The sequence below is a fragment of the Myotis daubentonii genome, chromosome 3 (genome assembly GCF_963259705.1).
Source record: "Myotis daubentonii chromosome 3, mMyoDau2.1, whole genome shotgun sequence".
NCBI classification, from domain to species: domain Eukaryota; kingdom Metazoa; phylum Chordata; class Mammalia; order Chiroptera; family Vespertilionidae; genus Myotis; species Myotis daubentonii.
Window position 1 is genome coordinate 120279436 of NC_081842.1, and position 16699 is coordinate 120296134.

Sequence of the window (16699 nt, forward strand, 5' to 3'; positions counted from 1 at the left end):
CTCTGACACTGAACTCTGACGTTCCCATCTCTTCCTTCCTTTCTTCCTTTCTTCCTTTCTTTCTTTCTTTCTTTCTTTCTTTCTTTCTTTCTTTCTTTCTTTCTTTCTTTCTTTCTTTCTTTCTTCCTTCCTTCCTTCCTTCCTTCCTTCCTTCCTTCCTTCCTTCCTTCCTTCCTTCCTTCCTTCCTTCCTTCCTTCCTTCCTTCCTTTCTTTTTCTTTCTTTTCTTTCTTTTTCCTTCCTTCCTTCCTTCCTTCCTTCCTTCCTTCCTTCCTTCCTTCCTTCCTTCCTTCCTTCCTTCCTTTTCTTTTTTAAATCTTTTTTGTTCAGATCATTACAGTTGTTCCTCTTTTTTCCCCCCATAGCTCCCCTCCACCTGGTACCCACCCCACCCTCTGCCCTTACCCCCTGACAATGTCCTCATCCATAGGTGTATGATTTTTGTCCTGTACCCTCCATACCCCTTTCCCCCCGAGAATTCAGTCCACTCCCTTTCTATGCCCCTGATTCTATTATATTCACAAGTTCATTCTGTTCATCAGATTTTGTATTCACTTGATTTTTAGATTCACTTGTTGATAGATATGTATTTGTTGTTCATAATTTGTATCTTTACCTTTTTCTTCTTCCTCTTCTTAAAGAATACCTTTCAGCATTTCATATAATACTGGTTTGGTGGTGATGAACTCCTTTAGCTTTTTCTTATCTGTGAAGCTCTTTATCTGACCTTCAATTCTGAATGAAAGCTTTGCTGGGTAAAGTAATCTTGGTTGTAGGTTCTTGCTATTTATCACTTTGAATATTTCTTGCCACTCCCTTCTGGCCTGCATAGTTTCTGTTGAGAAATCAGCTGACAGTCGTATAGGTACTCCCTTGTAGGTAACTGACTCTTTTTCTCTTGCTGTTTATAAGATTCTCTCTTTGTCTTTTGCTCTTGGCATTTTAATTATGATGTGTTTTGGTGTGTCCTCTTTGGATTCCTTTTGTTTGGGGTTCTCTGCACTTTGTGGACTTGTAAGCCTATTTCTTTCACCAAGTAGGGGAAGTTTTCTGTCATTATTTCTTCAAATAGGTTTTCAATATCTTGCTCTCTCTCTTCTTCTGGCACCCCCATAATTTGGATGTTAGTACGCTTGAAGTTGTCCCAGAGGCTCCTTACACTATCTTCATAATTTTGGATTCTTTTTTCTTTTTGTTTTTCCGGTTGGGTGTTTTTTACTTCTTCATACTTCAAATCTTTGACTTGATTCTTGTAATCCTCTAGTCTGCTGTTGGATTGCTGTATAGTATTCTTTATTTCAGTCAGTGTATGCTTAATTTCTAGTTGGTACTTTTTCATATCTTCGAGGGTCTCACTACACTTATTGAGGGTCTCACTAAATTTATTGGAAGTCACTAGAAAATTCTTGAAAAACCTTATAACCGTGGTTTTGAACTCTATCTCCAGTAGTTTGCTTTCCTCCATTTCTGTCATTTGTGACCTGTTTCTTTGTCTCCACATTTTGGCTGCTTCCCTGTGTTGATAGAGTGGCTTTCTGTGCTAGGTGTCCTATAGGGCACAGTGGCTCAGCCTCCCCGATTACCTGAGGTGGACACTCTTGGTGCATCCCTTTGTGGGCTTTGGGCACAATCTTGTTGTAGTTAAGCCTTGATTGTTGTAGGAATCACTGGGAGGAATTAACTCCAGGCCAATTGGATCTGAGAATCAGCTGTGTCTATGGTGGGAGAACTTCTGTGCTGGAGACACCATTATGGGGCGGGGCAAGACTTGCTTCAATGGGGCTTTGGTGCTCACTGAGTCTGCCCCCTGAGTGTGTCCCTTATGGATCTGAGGAGTTGTAATCTGGATGGTCCCACTCTGACCACTGGGTACACTGGCACTTGAATCTCTAAGGAGGTGCTAATTTAGCCTCTGCCTGAGGCTACCCAGCAGGAGCTACTGAGAGATCTGCAGATTCCTCTTCTTTGTTTGGGGTTTGGAGGTGCCCAGATGAGGCCCAGCTGAGAAGCAGTGCAAGCTGCTGTGGGGCCTTGGGCCTTCTTTTGGATGTTCTGGGTCTCTCTGACCCAGCTGCAGTTTGTTAGGTAATTGTAGATTGCAAAGGGCCAGGTCATTCATATGCAAAAGCCTCTGTGCACAGCTTGGGTGGGGCATGGTCTCAGGGAATCAACAGGGTGGAGCAAACTGCTATGGCTGACCCTCAGTCCTGTCCTAAGAGGCCCCGGGTCTCAGTGTCCGGTGGTAATCGCTGTAAGCACCTCTGAGAGAAAGCCTCCCTCGAGTTCCGCTCGATGCCAGACAATCCAGTTTCTCCCCATATGAGTCTGGGTCCCCAGAGACTTGCCCAGAACTGGAGTCAAGGCCTTCGGGAGCTTGTGTCTCCCTCCCGATTGAAAAAGACAACCGTGTCCTCAGTTGCCAGCCCTTTTGACGTGCACCTCCTCTGAGTCTCAGTGTGCTTTTCTCTTTCCTTCTTCTTGTAGAATTTCCACTCATCCAGCCTTCCTGTGGTTCTGGATGATGTCCATTTTGTCTTTTAGTTGTATTTTTGAAGTGGTTATGCGAGGCAGCAATTTCAGGTGTTTACCTATGCCGCCATCTTGGTTTCTCTCGTAATGTAAATATCTGATATGCAGGATGGTCTTAGGCGACCCCTATGAAAGGGTCGTTCGACCGCCAAAGGGGTCATGACCCACAGGTTGAGAACCGCTCCTCTAGAGTGATGTTACTTAGAAGGGCTTTTTGGGAAGAGGTAAAGATGAGTGGAGCTCTGAAGGCTAGGTGACAAGAGCTGGACAGAACATTCTGTAGAGGGATAGATGGGCACTACAGGAGCAATTCTGGGCAGGCACAGGGTGTATGTGGACAGTGCCCTGGCTGGCTGGGGTGATTAGGACTGAGAGGTGGAATGCACTGATATAGTGGGGGAAAGGAAAGCGGATAAGGCTGTATTAGAGGAGTCAGGCAGGGTTATAACCGTCCAAAACCAGGCTGATGGTTGGCACTTGGTGGTGGTCTAGTAATCTAGTTGTCATGGTGCACACCGGCTTCAGAGGGCTTAGCAAGAACCATGGAAGGGCTCATTGGGAGAAATCTGTGGGCAGAGCTTGCACAGGTGGAATCAGCTGTTCAATATTGTTAGGAGAGTAGTTTAGCCTGAATATGGGCCTGCCATCCCAACAGAAAGGTTGCCACCTTCCAGGCCCCGGAGAGTCAGTTGTCCAGGCAAAGTCCAGCCCAGGGCCTATGCAGGGCCAGGGAGGAGCAATGCAGGCTATGACTTAGGATAAAGGGCACATCGGTAAGAGACAGCAGCAAGGGTGCATGCCTGAAGCTTTGTGGGCCTTACTCCTGTGCCCCAGCAGCTGCACCAAGCATCTTCCAACTACAGCTTGAACTGAATCTGCACCCTGAGGTTTTCTATTGCTATTTTAAAAAACCATACTCGAAACTCTCACATTGTCCATGCAGAGTACCAGGAGTGATGGGAAATATAAATAAATAACTTCCTTGATTCCGAGTTTTGAAAGGTGAATGAATTAATTTGTCCTTTGACCGCATTTGGGGCTAGTAGTGGAGCTTTCTAATGAAAGAGTGGGCAAGCCCAGATGGGTAGTTTGGCAGGACCATGGGGCACCTCAGATAATTTCCAATTCTGGATCACAGCAACTGTGTGTCAGCTTTATAACTCTTTATGGGTCTGCTTAGTCCACTCGAAATGGCCTGTGTTTGCCACACTAGTATAGAGACTTCTGTGTCAGTATTTCTCAGCCTCTTTTTTCTGATCTCCTCCCTTCCTCCATGACATTTCAATACCACAGATACATGTATATATGTTTCTATGCTTGGGGGTGATGTCACTCATATTGAGGTTGCATGATCCCCATAATTCCAGCTTGTCCACAGAGAAGCCCTTCAGTGAGAAAAGAGAATGTAAGAGCTGGACTGAGGGGTCCCCAGGCCCCATGCTTGTTTCTCGGTGACTCTAGGACAGTGGTTCTCAACCTTCTGGCCCTTTAAATACAGTTCCTCATGTTGTGACCCAACCATAAAATTATTTTTGTTGCTACTTCATAACTGTAATGTTGCTACTATTATGAATCGTAATGTAAATATCTGATATGCAGGATGGTCTTAGGCGACCCCTGTGAAAGGGTTGTTCGACCGCCAAAGGGGTTGCGACCCACAGCTTGAGAACGCTGCTCTAGGAGAACAGTTTAACCTCTCAGAGCCTTAGGGTCTTGATTGGTTAAAAGCAGGTAACTGTGCCTTGCTAGTCGGACGGGCTGCTGAGGGTCTGATTGTATTGAAGGTATTGCATGTTCAAGCTTGGTACAGAGCCTTCCCTTCAAAGGCATAGTGGCTTTTCTATCTTTCCTTCTCCCAACACAGATTGACCTCGCCATTGATGGTGCTGATGAAGTAGATGCTGATCTCAATCTCATCAAGGGTGGTGGGTGAGTATTGTGGCGACTTTCTTGCTAAGGAGTGTCTGCCAGTTCTTAGCAAAGCAAAATGGATTTCAGAAGAAGCAAATTGCCACTGTGATGTACCTGAGTTTGTCTTTCTACTAGGATGCCAAGAGCTATGGCTGGAGAGCCGAATTGGCATTTCTGGTTATTAGTTGCAGAATTTGGTGACTAGGAACCTGGGCCTATTCAGTGAGATTATTCATCCTAATAGGTTCTCCGTGTCCATGTTCTTCTGTGATTTCAAGCTTTAAAATTATGCGAGCTAAACAAGTATGTTACTGGGGCTAGATTACTAGGTCTGTGGGCACCAGTGTGTGATCGTTGCTTTAAAGCTACTCTTACCTCTGAGTACTTAGTAATGTATGTATTCATTCATTTAGAAAACATCAGGTGTTTAAGTGGTGATTTGGGGGTTAGGGAAGGGTGAGTTGCAGAATTTCTGTTCTGCTGGTTCTTATAATCAAGTAGACTCTTGAAATGACACAAAGTTTGTTTAAAAGCTCATTGTGCTCTCTCTGCTTCATCACCCTGACTGTCAAATAGCCTATAAGTCAGATTGTTCCAAGCTTACCTTACTTCTCAAGCTATAGACCCCTACCCATGCTCAGATGACATTTCCCTAAGCTTGGGACTTCCTCACATATGCATCTTAGATGGCATTTGCCCTGGTCTAACTGGGAACCATTGTCCCATTTCTGGGTTTCTCCCAGACACAAGCTAAGGTTTCCCATAGTCCATGTGGTGGAAAGAGAGTGTCTTAGCTTTGGCTGCCGTAACAAAACACCATAGCCTGGGTGGCTGCAACAACAGAAATTTCTTAGTTCTGAAGGCTCTTTAATTGAAGGTGGCTGCCTTTCACTGTGTCTTCACATGGTGAGGGGAGAGAGTAAGTAAACTCTCTGGTCATTAAGACTTTCATCTTACCGAACCAGGGCTGCACCCATATGATCTCATTTAATCATAATTACTTCCTTAGAGGCCCCATCTCCAAATACAGTCACACTGCCAATTACAGCTTAAACTTTAGAATTTGGATAGAACACAGTTCAATTCATTGCATAGCAGGATGGGTCAGTCCTTTAAGAATTAAAAAGTGAGGCTTTCTTTAAGTACCAGAATTGAGTGAATTTGGATTTTCTGTATCTGACTAGTTCTCAAATCAAGTTTTTGTCTTAGCCCTGTGTTTACTTTCTTCTTCCCATTCCCAGAGGCTGCCTGACCCAGGAGAAGATTGTGGCGGGCTATGCCAGTCGCTTCATCGTGATTGCTGACTTCAGGTATAGTGTTTATTGTTCTGAATTGTCCACCAAGGAGGTAGTCCGTCTTGGGCCTCATCTGTATTTTACAGAGGAGGAACTAGAGACCTGGAGGGACTGTCTGACTTTGAGACTCGTGCCTGGGACTTAGGCAGTGTCGAGGAGTGTCACGATATGCTTTCATGCCAAAGGGAGACATTGCTCTTTAAGTGTCCTTTGGAAGGAGGAGCAGCTTGCCTCACATGTCAACAGAGCATGTCCTCATATGTCATTCATTTGATCCTCCCAGGGAGCCTCAGAGGAAGCTGGGCAAGCACTGCCCACGGGCAGTGACTCAGCACACCCTGTTTCCTCCAGGGTCACGTGTGACTCTTGTTGTGGACAGTCTGACCCGTCTCTCAGGTTCTCTCCTTCAAGGAGTCTGGGAGAGGACTTGTGCTGAGGCTGTTATTTATTTTTATTAAGTATATACTTGTGAAGTATAGTTGTGGGAAGAACATAAATAATAAACACCTGTATACCACACAAAGCTAGTCATAATTAAATTCAACATTTTTGTTATCATTACTTCAGATGCATTTAAAACCTCTGTGTATTATTCCTGTTTGCCTCCTGTGCCATTTCACCATATAAATTAACACCATTCCTGAATTTGGTGTTATCTGTACCATTGAGCTTATTTATATTTATTGTAGTTTTTGACTCTATTTCCAGGAAAGATTCAAAGAACCTTGGGGATCAGTGGCACAAGGGAATCCCCATCGAGGTCATCCCTATGGCTTATGTCCCAGTGAGCCGAGCTGTTACTCAGAAGTTCGGGGGTGTGGTTGAGCTTCGAATGGCCGTCAACAAGGCAGTAAGTGGTGGTGAGGTTTCTTGAGAACAGTCCAGGGCCTCAGTATTGTGTCTGCATCAGTGATGGGAAAGTCCTTGTGTCCCCAGGTTCTCAGTGTACTCTTTCCGTTTCATTAGGTCCTCTGAGCCTGTCTGGGCCGCAAGCCTTTATTTACTTTAAATTGGTTTCTTTATTTGTAAAGTGCTTCTTTATTAATTCCTACATTCAGACTCTTGTGGATAAGTCTTAATGCAGTGTGTATCTTCCGTACAAGTGGGGAAACGATTCTCTCTGTCTCGTGTTAGGGCTGATGCTCCTCAGGTGATCTGACATTTGTACCTGAACCCTGCACCACCCTGATTAACGTAGGCTAAACTGGGCTTTGGGGAAGCCCCTGGGGCATAAAGTTTTTCAGGGCTCCTGGTATAATTTTCTTTTTTCCTCTTTTCTCATTCTGTGACAAAATTTGACAAGAAATAGAATTTCTTAGGGGATGTGGACCCCTCCTTAGGAATAGATTCTAGATACTTAATCCTTCAGCTTTTAAGGTTGGCTACACTGAACTTGTTTTTCTTACCCAAAAATAAACAAAAAAGAAAAAGTAATAGCCTAAAAACTAATTATACTTAAAAACATACAGTCAAACCTCTGTTCTCAAATGGCTCCCATCTCAAACAATTCAGCACTTCACCAAGTTGTAACAAAACTTCAGTTTTCAACCTGACAACCCTTTTATGCTGCTATATCAGCATGAAAAAAGTGTCTCTCAGGCCACAAACAGAGGAGAGAATGTGCCAGTATGGGTCATTTTCACAATAAAGCTCACCTTGTTAACATCTCAGGAAATTGCTGTGAATATTTTTTGTGTATTTTTTTTGCTTTTGTTACTGACAAAATGGACAATTAGCACAATTTTAAAATGTATGGTAAAGAGGCCATCAATAGTGCTCCTGTTGCTAAGGCTGTGAAAGTGCTCACAAAACAATGATCACAAGCAATTGAAGAGGTAGAAAAATTGTTGATTTGAATAAAGGAAAGCATCAGTGACAGCATTTTGGAGGCAAAAATGTGAAAAAGTGAAGATGCCACATACCTCCTGAAAGACACCCGTAGAACCAGTGCTGAAAGTGATTCATTTAAGGCTAGTAGGGTGGTTCATTAAATTTAAGAAAACAAGTGTTTGTTTATAGATTCAGTAGTACATTATATCAGATTAAATAGTACATGTACTGTATAAAAGAAAGGTTAAAACGGAATAATTTAGGGGTCTGGAATGAATTAATGCAATTTACATTATTTCTAATGGGAAAAAATGATTGTTTTTGAACAAATCACTTCTCCAACAGCCTTCTGGAATGAATGAAGTTTGAGAACTGATGCTCCACTGTATATAAAAAGCTTGTAAGATATAGAAAAGAAAGATTATTTGTAAATCTTCCTTGGTACATTTTTATTTTTTTAAATCTATTTTTATTGATTTCAGAGAGGAAAGGAGAGGGGGAGAGAGAGAGAAAAGGAGAGAGAGAAACATCAATGATGAGAGAGAATCATAGATGGGCTGCCTCCTGCATGCTCCCCACTGGGGATCGAGCCTGCAACCTGGGCATGTAACACTGACTGAAATCGAATCATGACCTCCTGGTTCATAGGTTGACGCTCAACCACTGAGCCATGCTGGCTGGGCCATAAATAATTTATTTTGATGTGTTTTCTTCCTGGTGTTTTTGTGACTTTTAAAAATCATTGTCCTAATCATACTGGTTGCATAGAGCTCTGACTCTGACTCCCTTTCTAGCTGAAAGGCCAGGAAGAAATTGTTGGAGGTTCTCTTTCATAGCTGGGGTTATTCCAGACAAGAACTTCAGCATCTTGCCTTTATGGACCTCTTAACTGAGCACCCACCCCTTCTCCTCCAGTCTGCAGGAGAGTCCTAGTTTCTTTGTCTTTGTAGTGCTCTGTCAGCATTTGTGGCACTAAACATTTTCTTGTGCCCAAACCTGTTGAGGAATTCTGGATTAACTGAAACTACCCCTATCTATTTGACCTCAGAACCCATCTCTGCTTCTTTTTGATGGAGCTGCTTAATTGAATTGTGAAATAACATTGTCTCCTTTTACATTATTGCTGGTACTTAATGGGAAGCTCTGAGAATATCATGCCACGTTGGTAGCTAAGAAGTATTGAACTCTCTCTGAGCATTCACTGTGGTAAATGCTCACTCATGTGGTTTATACCTAAGCAGCCTTATGAAGTATGAAATGCTCCTTTTCTGCAGTTGAGGAATCTGAGGTTCATAGGAGTCAGTGGCTCCTCTGAGGTCTATACTCAAGTTCTGACGTCAGAGCTTTTTCTCGGTACTGCTTCACAGCACTTCCTTCTGGAAAGCATGAGGCGGGAGTACTGCTTGGAGTGGGTTAGTTAGGATAAGTGTTTTTGGTTATTGCTTCCACTTTCCTGCCCCTCTCTACCTACCTTTATCTTCATCCTTGGAAAATGTGGAAAATTATTTCCTAGGGTCCCGTGGTGACGGATAATGGAAATTTTATCTTGGACTGGAAGTTTGACCGGGTGCACAAATGGAGTGAAGTGAACACAGCTATCAAAATGACCCCAGGTAATATGGGTGGTGGTCACCCTCCCAAGACCTTTGCTTAAGCAGTAGGGGAAAAGGACTCCATTCACCCACATTCATTAATACAGACCACAAGCAAGATATTGTGCCATGTGTTACAGGAATACTCCCATCTACAGAATATGGAATAAACCAGAGGAAAACTTTGTGGTTGTATAGAGTCATACCTGCAAATAAGATGGCATGTGCTAAATTCTGCTAGAGGAATACCAAGAGTCTAGAGTATATAAGGTTGTGTCTTTTGGGGAGTGTGGGGAAGTTCCATGAATAGAGGTAGTTTTTGAGCTATGCTTCAGCATAGTGTAATCTGGACCCTGCACTGTTTACAGGTGTCTCCTCTGACTCCCACTTTGATTGCATAGTTATAGAGTGGACACAGATTGGAGAAGGTTAAAGGATGTGCCCAAAGGCCATGACACCAAAATGGGAGTCCCAGGTGGCCTCTAGGCCTGAACTTTTAGTCCTTATTTCTTTGAGAGCCAGGTCACAGAGGGGCTGTGTGACATGATCATTTGGAGCAGTGAAGAACCATGGGGTCTGGGGCACTGGGTAAGGCTGGGTGGGCAGTGTAGAGGTGAGTTATGAGTGTGTATTGGAGGAGCTATTAAGGGCTCATAGAAGGGGATTAAAAGGAGGAGGGAGAGCTGAAAAATGTTAGTTTTACATATTGAGAGACTAAGATTCTAGCTGCCAATACTCCATGACATGGAATATTCTAGGCCCAGAACTGGCTCATGTGGCAGAGAAGGTCAATTTAGCAGGTGATAGTGGCTAAGTAGATCTTGGAACAGACTACCACAGCACAGGCCCTAACCCAGCCCTGCTCTGTCAGCATGGCCCAGGTGCGGTTAGTTACTGTCCCTTCTTCTGTAAAAGGCTCGTTCTAATACCTACCTCACAGGATTGTTGGGAGGACTGAGTTAAAACACAAGGCGGTGTTTAATGAATGAAAGAAAAGATACTATCTTTACCATTAATTAATGCTAAATTGTAAGTTATCCATGGTATTTGGGATTGAAAGTGGTGTGAGTATATGCCATGTAATAAAGAGCTAATTCTTCCACCCTTTAGTTCACTATTTTAGGCTTCCATTGAGTATTTTTTACCAGATTTTTTTAAATAAAAAAAATGAGTTGAATTAGGCTTATTCTCTCAGTGTTATGTTTTTAATGGAAGCACTAAAGAGCCAAGAAGCAGGAGGAAGATAAGATATAGAGGTCATTGTTAGTGCAATAAGAGGGTTTGCCCTAATGACAGTACAGGCAACCCAGGGGGCAAGTAGGAAACAGCTTGCCACTGTCAGCACTGCTCCTCTGCAGGAAAGTCTCCCAGTCCAACTGTGTAGCGCTGCTGCTCCTGCTCAGACCTTTGTTGGCTTATTGAGGCATTGAGATGTCCTTAGTGAGACAATTTCTTCCATACTTTGCTCTTCACCTCAAGTATAAGTCACAGCCTAGAGATGGTTAAAATTTTAAGAACTTAAAGTGAAGAAAACGAAAAAAAAAGAGGCTAGATAGGAAATTATTTAGTACAGTGCGACCAGGATCATCTGTGTGATTTGTGTTTTTTTTCCTCTTCCCAATTTGGCCCATTGTAATACTTGCTGCTGGACCAAGATCAAGGTAGGAGAAGCAGGGCAAGTTTCCCTTTCTGTTCCTGTCGCCTACCTTGTCCCATGTGATTTCATTAGGTCACTTAGAGGCGAGCTGAACCATGCATCCCCTTGGATGTTCCATTGTGTTATACTCAGAGAAGACAGGCTCTATAGAAGGGTCAGAGCTACTGGGGTTCTTTCCCCATGTCCATCCTGAGCCACCTCTGCCCTTCATACCTGAGGAGAGGTTGCTCTCAGATGAGACCTTAGACTGTTGCCATTCATCTCTGCTCTTTTTTTGAAACATTTTCTGAACCTGGTTTGACTTTCTCTTGGGTCACCTTGTATTACAGAAATTTGAAAAGGATGGGTCTTGAGTGGCCCACTTGACTTATCTTTGTGAGGCTCCAGTTATGTTGGCATTGTTCAGTACCAGGAACCTTTGTGTTTCAGCAGATTTATTCTCTACCTGGTGGCTTTTCATTGAAAATAACTGATTTTATTGGGCGTGTCTTTATTTTTTAAAATATTTTTTGGTTAATCTTCATCTGAGGATATTTTTCCATTGATCTTTAGAGAGAGTGGAAGGGAGGGGGAGAGATGGAGAGAGAAAGAGAGAGAGAAACATTGATGTGAATACATTGATTGGTTGCCTCCTATGAGCACCCTAAGCAGGGCCTGGGATTGAGCCTGCAACTGAGGTATGTGCCCTGGAATTCAACCCAAGACCCTTCATTCCTCAGGCTGAAGCTCTATCCACTGAGCCAAACAAGCTAGGGCTTGAGGGTGTCTTTAGAAGTTTAATATTTTTTTATTTTTTTTATTTTGGCACCCAAACAGGGACCTGAACTCTGGACTAGAAGTTTAATATTATTTATTCTTTTGAATTTACATAGTTTATATTACAAGAATGAACAGTGAAGAATCTCTTCCTTCTACCCCTCCAACTTTTCTTGTCTGTAGGCAGCCAATGTTACCAAAACTGTGTCCTTGAGTTATTCTTCGGTAAACAAATCAACCCTCCCCTGCCTCAGCCCTTTTACACAAGTGGGAAGCACACTAGATACAGGTTTTGCTTCCTAGTTTTTCCTGTCTTAGAGATTAATACAGAATAGTCAATAGAGCTTCCTTATTCTTCTTTTTAAAATAACTGCATGACTAGCTTCACCCTCCTGACTCTGTGGCCCCACCCGCCAAGCTTACACCTTGCTTGCTGCAGCCAGCCTAGGTTTCTGCTGCAGTCTTTCTTGAGGGACTCTCAAGGATGTCCAGGAAGACTAAGGGGGTGTCAGAGACACATAGGGAGAGACTGAGTTGTGTGGCTTTCAGGTGAAGACCATTATTCCCTGCACACACCCACTGGTCACTGTTCTTGTGCAGAGCCCTCCCTCTGCATGAACAAATCTTACTCTGTTTTAGCCTGATGAACTCTGCTGGCCTCACCCTGATGACTCCTCGAGACCCCACCCTACTACAAAGGTTTGTGGGCACCCAACAGGGAGGCAGCTGGACTTGGATACCCTGACACTTTGCTGAGTTGCCTCAATCTCAGCACTGGCACTGATACTGAAACCTGTATAGATCTGGAGAATACCTATTGTTCCTACCTGGTGACGCACTGTGTAATGGGGTGACTTGCAGAGATGACCACCAGGGACTCAGATCAAAATTTAGGAGCCTTTATTAAGCTGGCCAGCGACTACAGTTACAGCACCCTGCCGAAGCAGAGGCTGAACTGCAGCGCCAACTACAGGAGTTCCAGCATTTTTATTTGCAAAAACCACAAAGTTAGTTACAAAACCTTGTGTACACAGTTAGTTCCTGACACAGTTATAGTGACTACCTTCCTATCTATGTGTTCTAGGAACAGAGAGTACAGCATGCTGGGAAGGGGCCATGAGACCATATCTCAAGGCCTGGTCTGATGTCAGCACATTCCTATCTATGTGTTTTAGGAACAGAAAGCACAGAGTGCCCCGTCTGGCCGAAGTGCCAGATATGCAGCCCAGCACAACTGAGAACCTGCCTCATGTAACTCACGCAGCGCAGGCTCTTTTAGTGGCTGAGTTTAACAGGCAGCCAGCATGGGGAGCTGGGTCTTGGGTGCTGTGTCTTTTGCTGACCTGCCCCAGACTCAGTACTGGTGGTATTCTGCCTCAGGCCCAGCTTGGTTCTTCCCACATGCAGTGAGGCCCAGCAGAGGCAGCCACTAACTATGGATTGCTTTGGAGCTCTAAACAGGCAGTCATAAGTAGTACCTGACATTGACCTGCACTAGCGTTTCTCCCAAGAGGCCCTAGAATTAGTACATCCAGTGGCAGGCTTCAGACCACATCTGAGCACAAGAAATTAGCTCCACAAGTGGCACACCCAAAGGGAGATCTCCGCAGATACCAGCTCCTGCTGAGGCAAATTCTGCTTTGTGGGTTAGCCCCCACACAGTACCTCATACATTATTAGGTGTTCAACCCTCACAGTTAGTCAGCCCAAGGGTCATCCCCATACACGGATGGGCCAACAGCAGTCAAGACTCAACTACAACAGGAGGGTTCATATAACCCACACAAGGGACATTCCTAGAGCACCTAACTCAGGTGATCAAGGAGACTGCAGCACTATTGAGCCCCACAGGACACCTACTACATAAGGCCATCTTACCAAGACTGGGAGGCAGCAGTTCAACCTAATACACAGAAACAAATACAGCGAGGCAGCCAAAATGTGGAGACAAAGAAACATGCCCCAAATGAAAGAACAGGAGAAATATTCAGAAAAAGAACTAAATGAAATGGAGGCAAGCAATCTACCAGATAGAGAGTTCAAAACAGTGGTTATAAGGATGGTCAAGGAACTTAGGGGAAGAATGGATGAACTCAGTGAGAACTTAAAGAGACAGTAAGTATAAAAAATGACATGGAAATCACAAAGAATCAGTCTGAAATGAAGAATACAATAACAAATGAATACACTAGAAGGAATTAGCAGCAGATTAAATGAAGCAGAGGATTAAATCAGTGATTTGGAAGACAAGGTAGCAGAAAGCATCCAATCAGAAACAAAAAATAAATTAGAGGATAATTTAAGGGACCACTGGGACAACATGAAGCATAACAACATCCGTATCATAGGGGTACTAGAAGAAAAGAGTAAGGAATTGAGTATCTATTTGAAGAAATAATGACTGAAAACTACTATAACTTTGTGCAGGATATAGATGCACAAGTCCAGGAAGCACAAAGAGTCCCAAACAAGATGACCCCAATGATGTAAAGGTTAAAGACAGATAAAATCTGAAAAGCAGCAAAAGAAAAGCAGTTACCTTCAAGGGAGCTCCCATTAAACTGTCAGTTGATTTCTCAACAGAAACTTTTCAGGCTAGAAGGGGTTAGCAAGAAATATTCAAAGTGATGAAAAGCAAGGACCTTCAGCCAAGACAAGTCTACCCAGCAAAGCTGTCATCTAAAAATCAAAGGACAAATTAAGAGCTTCCCAGACAAGAAAAAGCTAAAGGAGTTTATCACTAAACCAGTGTTATAAAATAATGCATAACATTTCATTTTATAGCTATTGCATATTTTATTTACTCAGCTCTCCATTAGGGGATATTTGTTTCCAGTCCTTTGCTAGAAGGGAGTCACTACATCAAAGGATAAGTGTATCTTGTGTTCTAGATGGTGTTGAATTGCTCTGCATGGATTGTACCAATTTACCTAACAGCAACTTATGCAGGTGCCACTTTCCTCATTAAACTTTTTTCTGATACTTGAACACTGATATTTCATTGTAGCATATGTGCATACAGTTGACCCTTGAACAACACAGGATTCGAACTGCGTGAATCCACTTATATGCAGATTTTTCAGTTAATAATTGCGGTTGAAATCCATGCTGCCCAAGGGTTAGTCTAGCCTATGCGGAGGGCCAACTGTGGTTGTACTTCAGTTTTCTGCTGCAAGGGAAGTTGGTGCCCAGTTGTTTAGGGTTAACTGGATGATGTAAATATTTTCAATAAAGGTTGCTCACACTTGTAGTTCTTATTGCTGAATAATATTCCATCATATTTGTATGTGTGAAAGAAAGTGCATATTCAGTCTGCTCTTGATGAGCAGAGGATTTGGGTGTTTCCAGTTTTTAGCTACTAGGGAAAGTACTGCTGTGAACGTTCTTGAGCATGTTTCTTTATGACCGTATGTATGCCTAACAGTTGCTTATATAACTAGAGTAGAATTGCTGGATCATTAGGTATGAATATGTTCGGCTTTAGAGAATATATCAACAAACATTTTCCAAAGTGGTTTGCCAATTACTCCCTCTGTCCATGGGTAGAAATGTCTTTTCATCCTCATCAAATTTCATCCTACTCTTTCTGGGGAACAATTGGTGGTGTCTCATAGTTATAATTTGCATTCCTTTTTGTCTTGTTTGACCCCATTTTTCATGTTTATTTGCCATTTTGGATAACCTCTTTTGTGGAGAACCTCTGAGTCTTTTGCCCATTTTTCTGCTGGGTTGCCTGTCTTCTGACTGATTTGGAGAGTTGCTTATAGATTTTGATGGGGGTTTTGGTTGGGTATACACACTGCAAATATCCTCTTGGGCTCTGGGGAAACCTGTAAGGCTGACAGTATGATTTAGAGTATTTGGGAATGGTTATGTAGAGTAGTCATGGGAGACCTTTCAACTGGAAAATGACTTGTCATATGGCATCTGGAGAACATAGAAGAGGCAGCTTTGAAGCTTTCAAAGATGACTAGTGCAGACAAAGGGAGCAGCATGACCAAAGGCTCTGAGCAGGAGAGAGCTTGCTATATATGGGCTTAGAAAGGGAGCCAAGAAAGCAGGGGAGAAAGGAATTGTAAGAGGAAATAATGAGAATCAGAATCTCTTTTCATTTGTCCATTGTTGTTAATGGTTGCTGCTCCTACTGAACCTGAGATCCTTGATTCTTTTCTTGCCTTGGGAAGCTGAAACTTAATGTTTCCTTCTGTCCTTTGTCCTGCAGGTGTGGTGGACACTGGCCTGTTCATCAACATGGCTGAGAGGGTCTACTTTGGGATGCAGGACGGCTCAGTGAACATGCGGGAGAAGCCTTTCTGCTGATGCTCCAGGTGTGCAGTGTGCTCACCTGGAATCCCCGCCATAGCAGGTGGACATGCCTCTCCCGGAGCCTTTGCCTTAATGTATCTGTGCCAGGGTCCTGCTGGCAGGGTGGGGTGGAGTGGGGAGTGAAATCCAGCCTTCTTGTATTGTTATTAAATGTCTTTTTTAAAAAGAGAAGTATAAACATATATTTTTACTATTAAAAATGCTGTGTTTTTAAAATAAAGTACAACTTGATTTCATGTTTTATGTAAAGCATTTACCAAAATAAAAAGAGGGGGACTGTCTTGTAAATTTTTAACGTGAGCCTGATGGTTAAGCTTCTGAATATTGAGTTTGGTGAATTATGTAAATCAGAATTTTTCTTTATGTAAATCAGAATTTTTCTTTAAACTGATAAAGGAAGGGCCCAGCAGCGGTGCTTCCCTGACACCTTACCGAAACATGGCAGCTCGCTGTTCTTCCTCGCTCCTTCCTGGGTTTCCGTTTTGTTGTGATCACGCACAGTTCCTTGTTGCACTTTTCTAGACGCGGTTTACAGAAGTCTGGTGCATGTAGGGTGTGGTGCGCAGTGATTGTAAACTCCCAGGGAGAAACTGGTGGTTCTGTGAAGGCCAGGGGTTCACTCGGAACCCTGCTGTTGGAAGCAGGTGGCCAGAAGCACTTGAAATGAGACACTTTTAAATGCTTGTCTTTTTGTTGTTAGTATTTTACCTATTTCTTTATTATTACTTGCATGGCTCAGCATCAGAAGTTCTTACCTCTTTATATTGTTTGAGGGTTGGAATAAAAAATATGGTGCCATTCTTA

At 43.1% G+C, this 16699-nt stretch overlaps 1 protein-coding gene across 2 annotated transcripts in view; it reads left to right on the forward strand.

Moving 5' to 3' along the window:
• RPIA (ribose 5-phosphate isomerase A) overlaps positions 1-16699 on the forward strand; it is a 30384-nt gene extending 13685 nt beyond the window's left edge. Inside the window, exons 5-9 of one of the 2 annotated variants that reach the window (XM_059688385.1) lie at positions 4393-4457; positions 5681-5749; positions 6443-6584; positions 9078-9177; positions 15792-16699. In XM_059688385.1, coding sequence (XP_059544368.1) covers positions 4393-4457; positions 5681-5749; positions 6443-6584; positions 9078-9177; positions 15792-15889 — 474 coding nt within the window. In that variant the 3' untranslated portion in view covers positions 15890-16699. The remainder of the gene's footprint in view (positions 1-4392; positions 4458-5680; positions 5750-6442; positions 6585-9077; positions 9178-15791) is intronic. The other variant, XM_059688386.1, reaches the window with a different exon arrangement.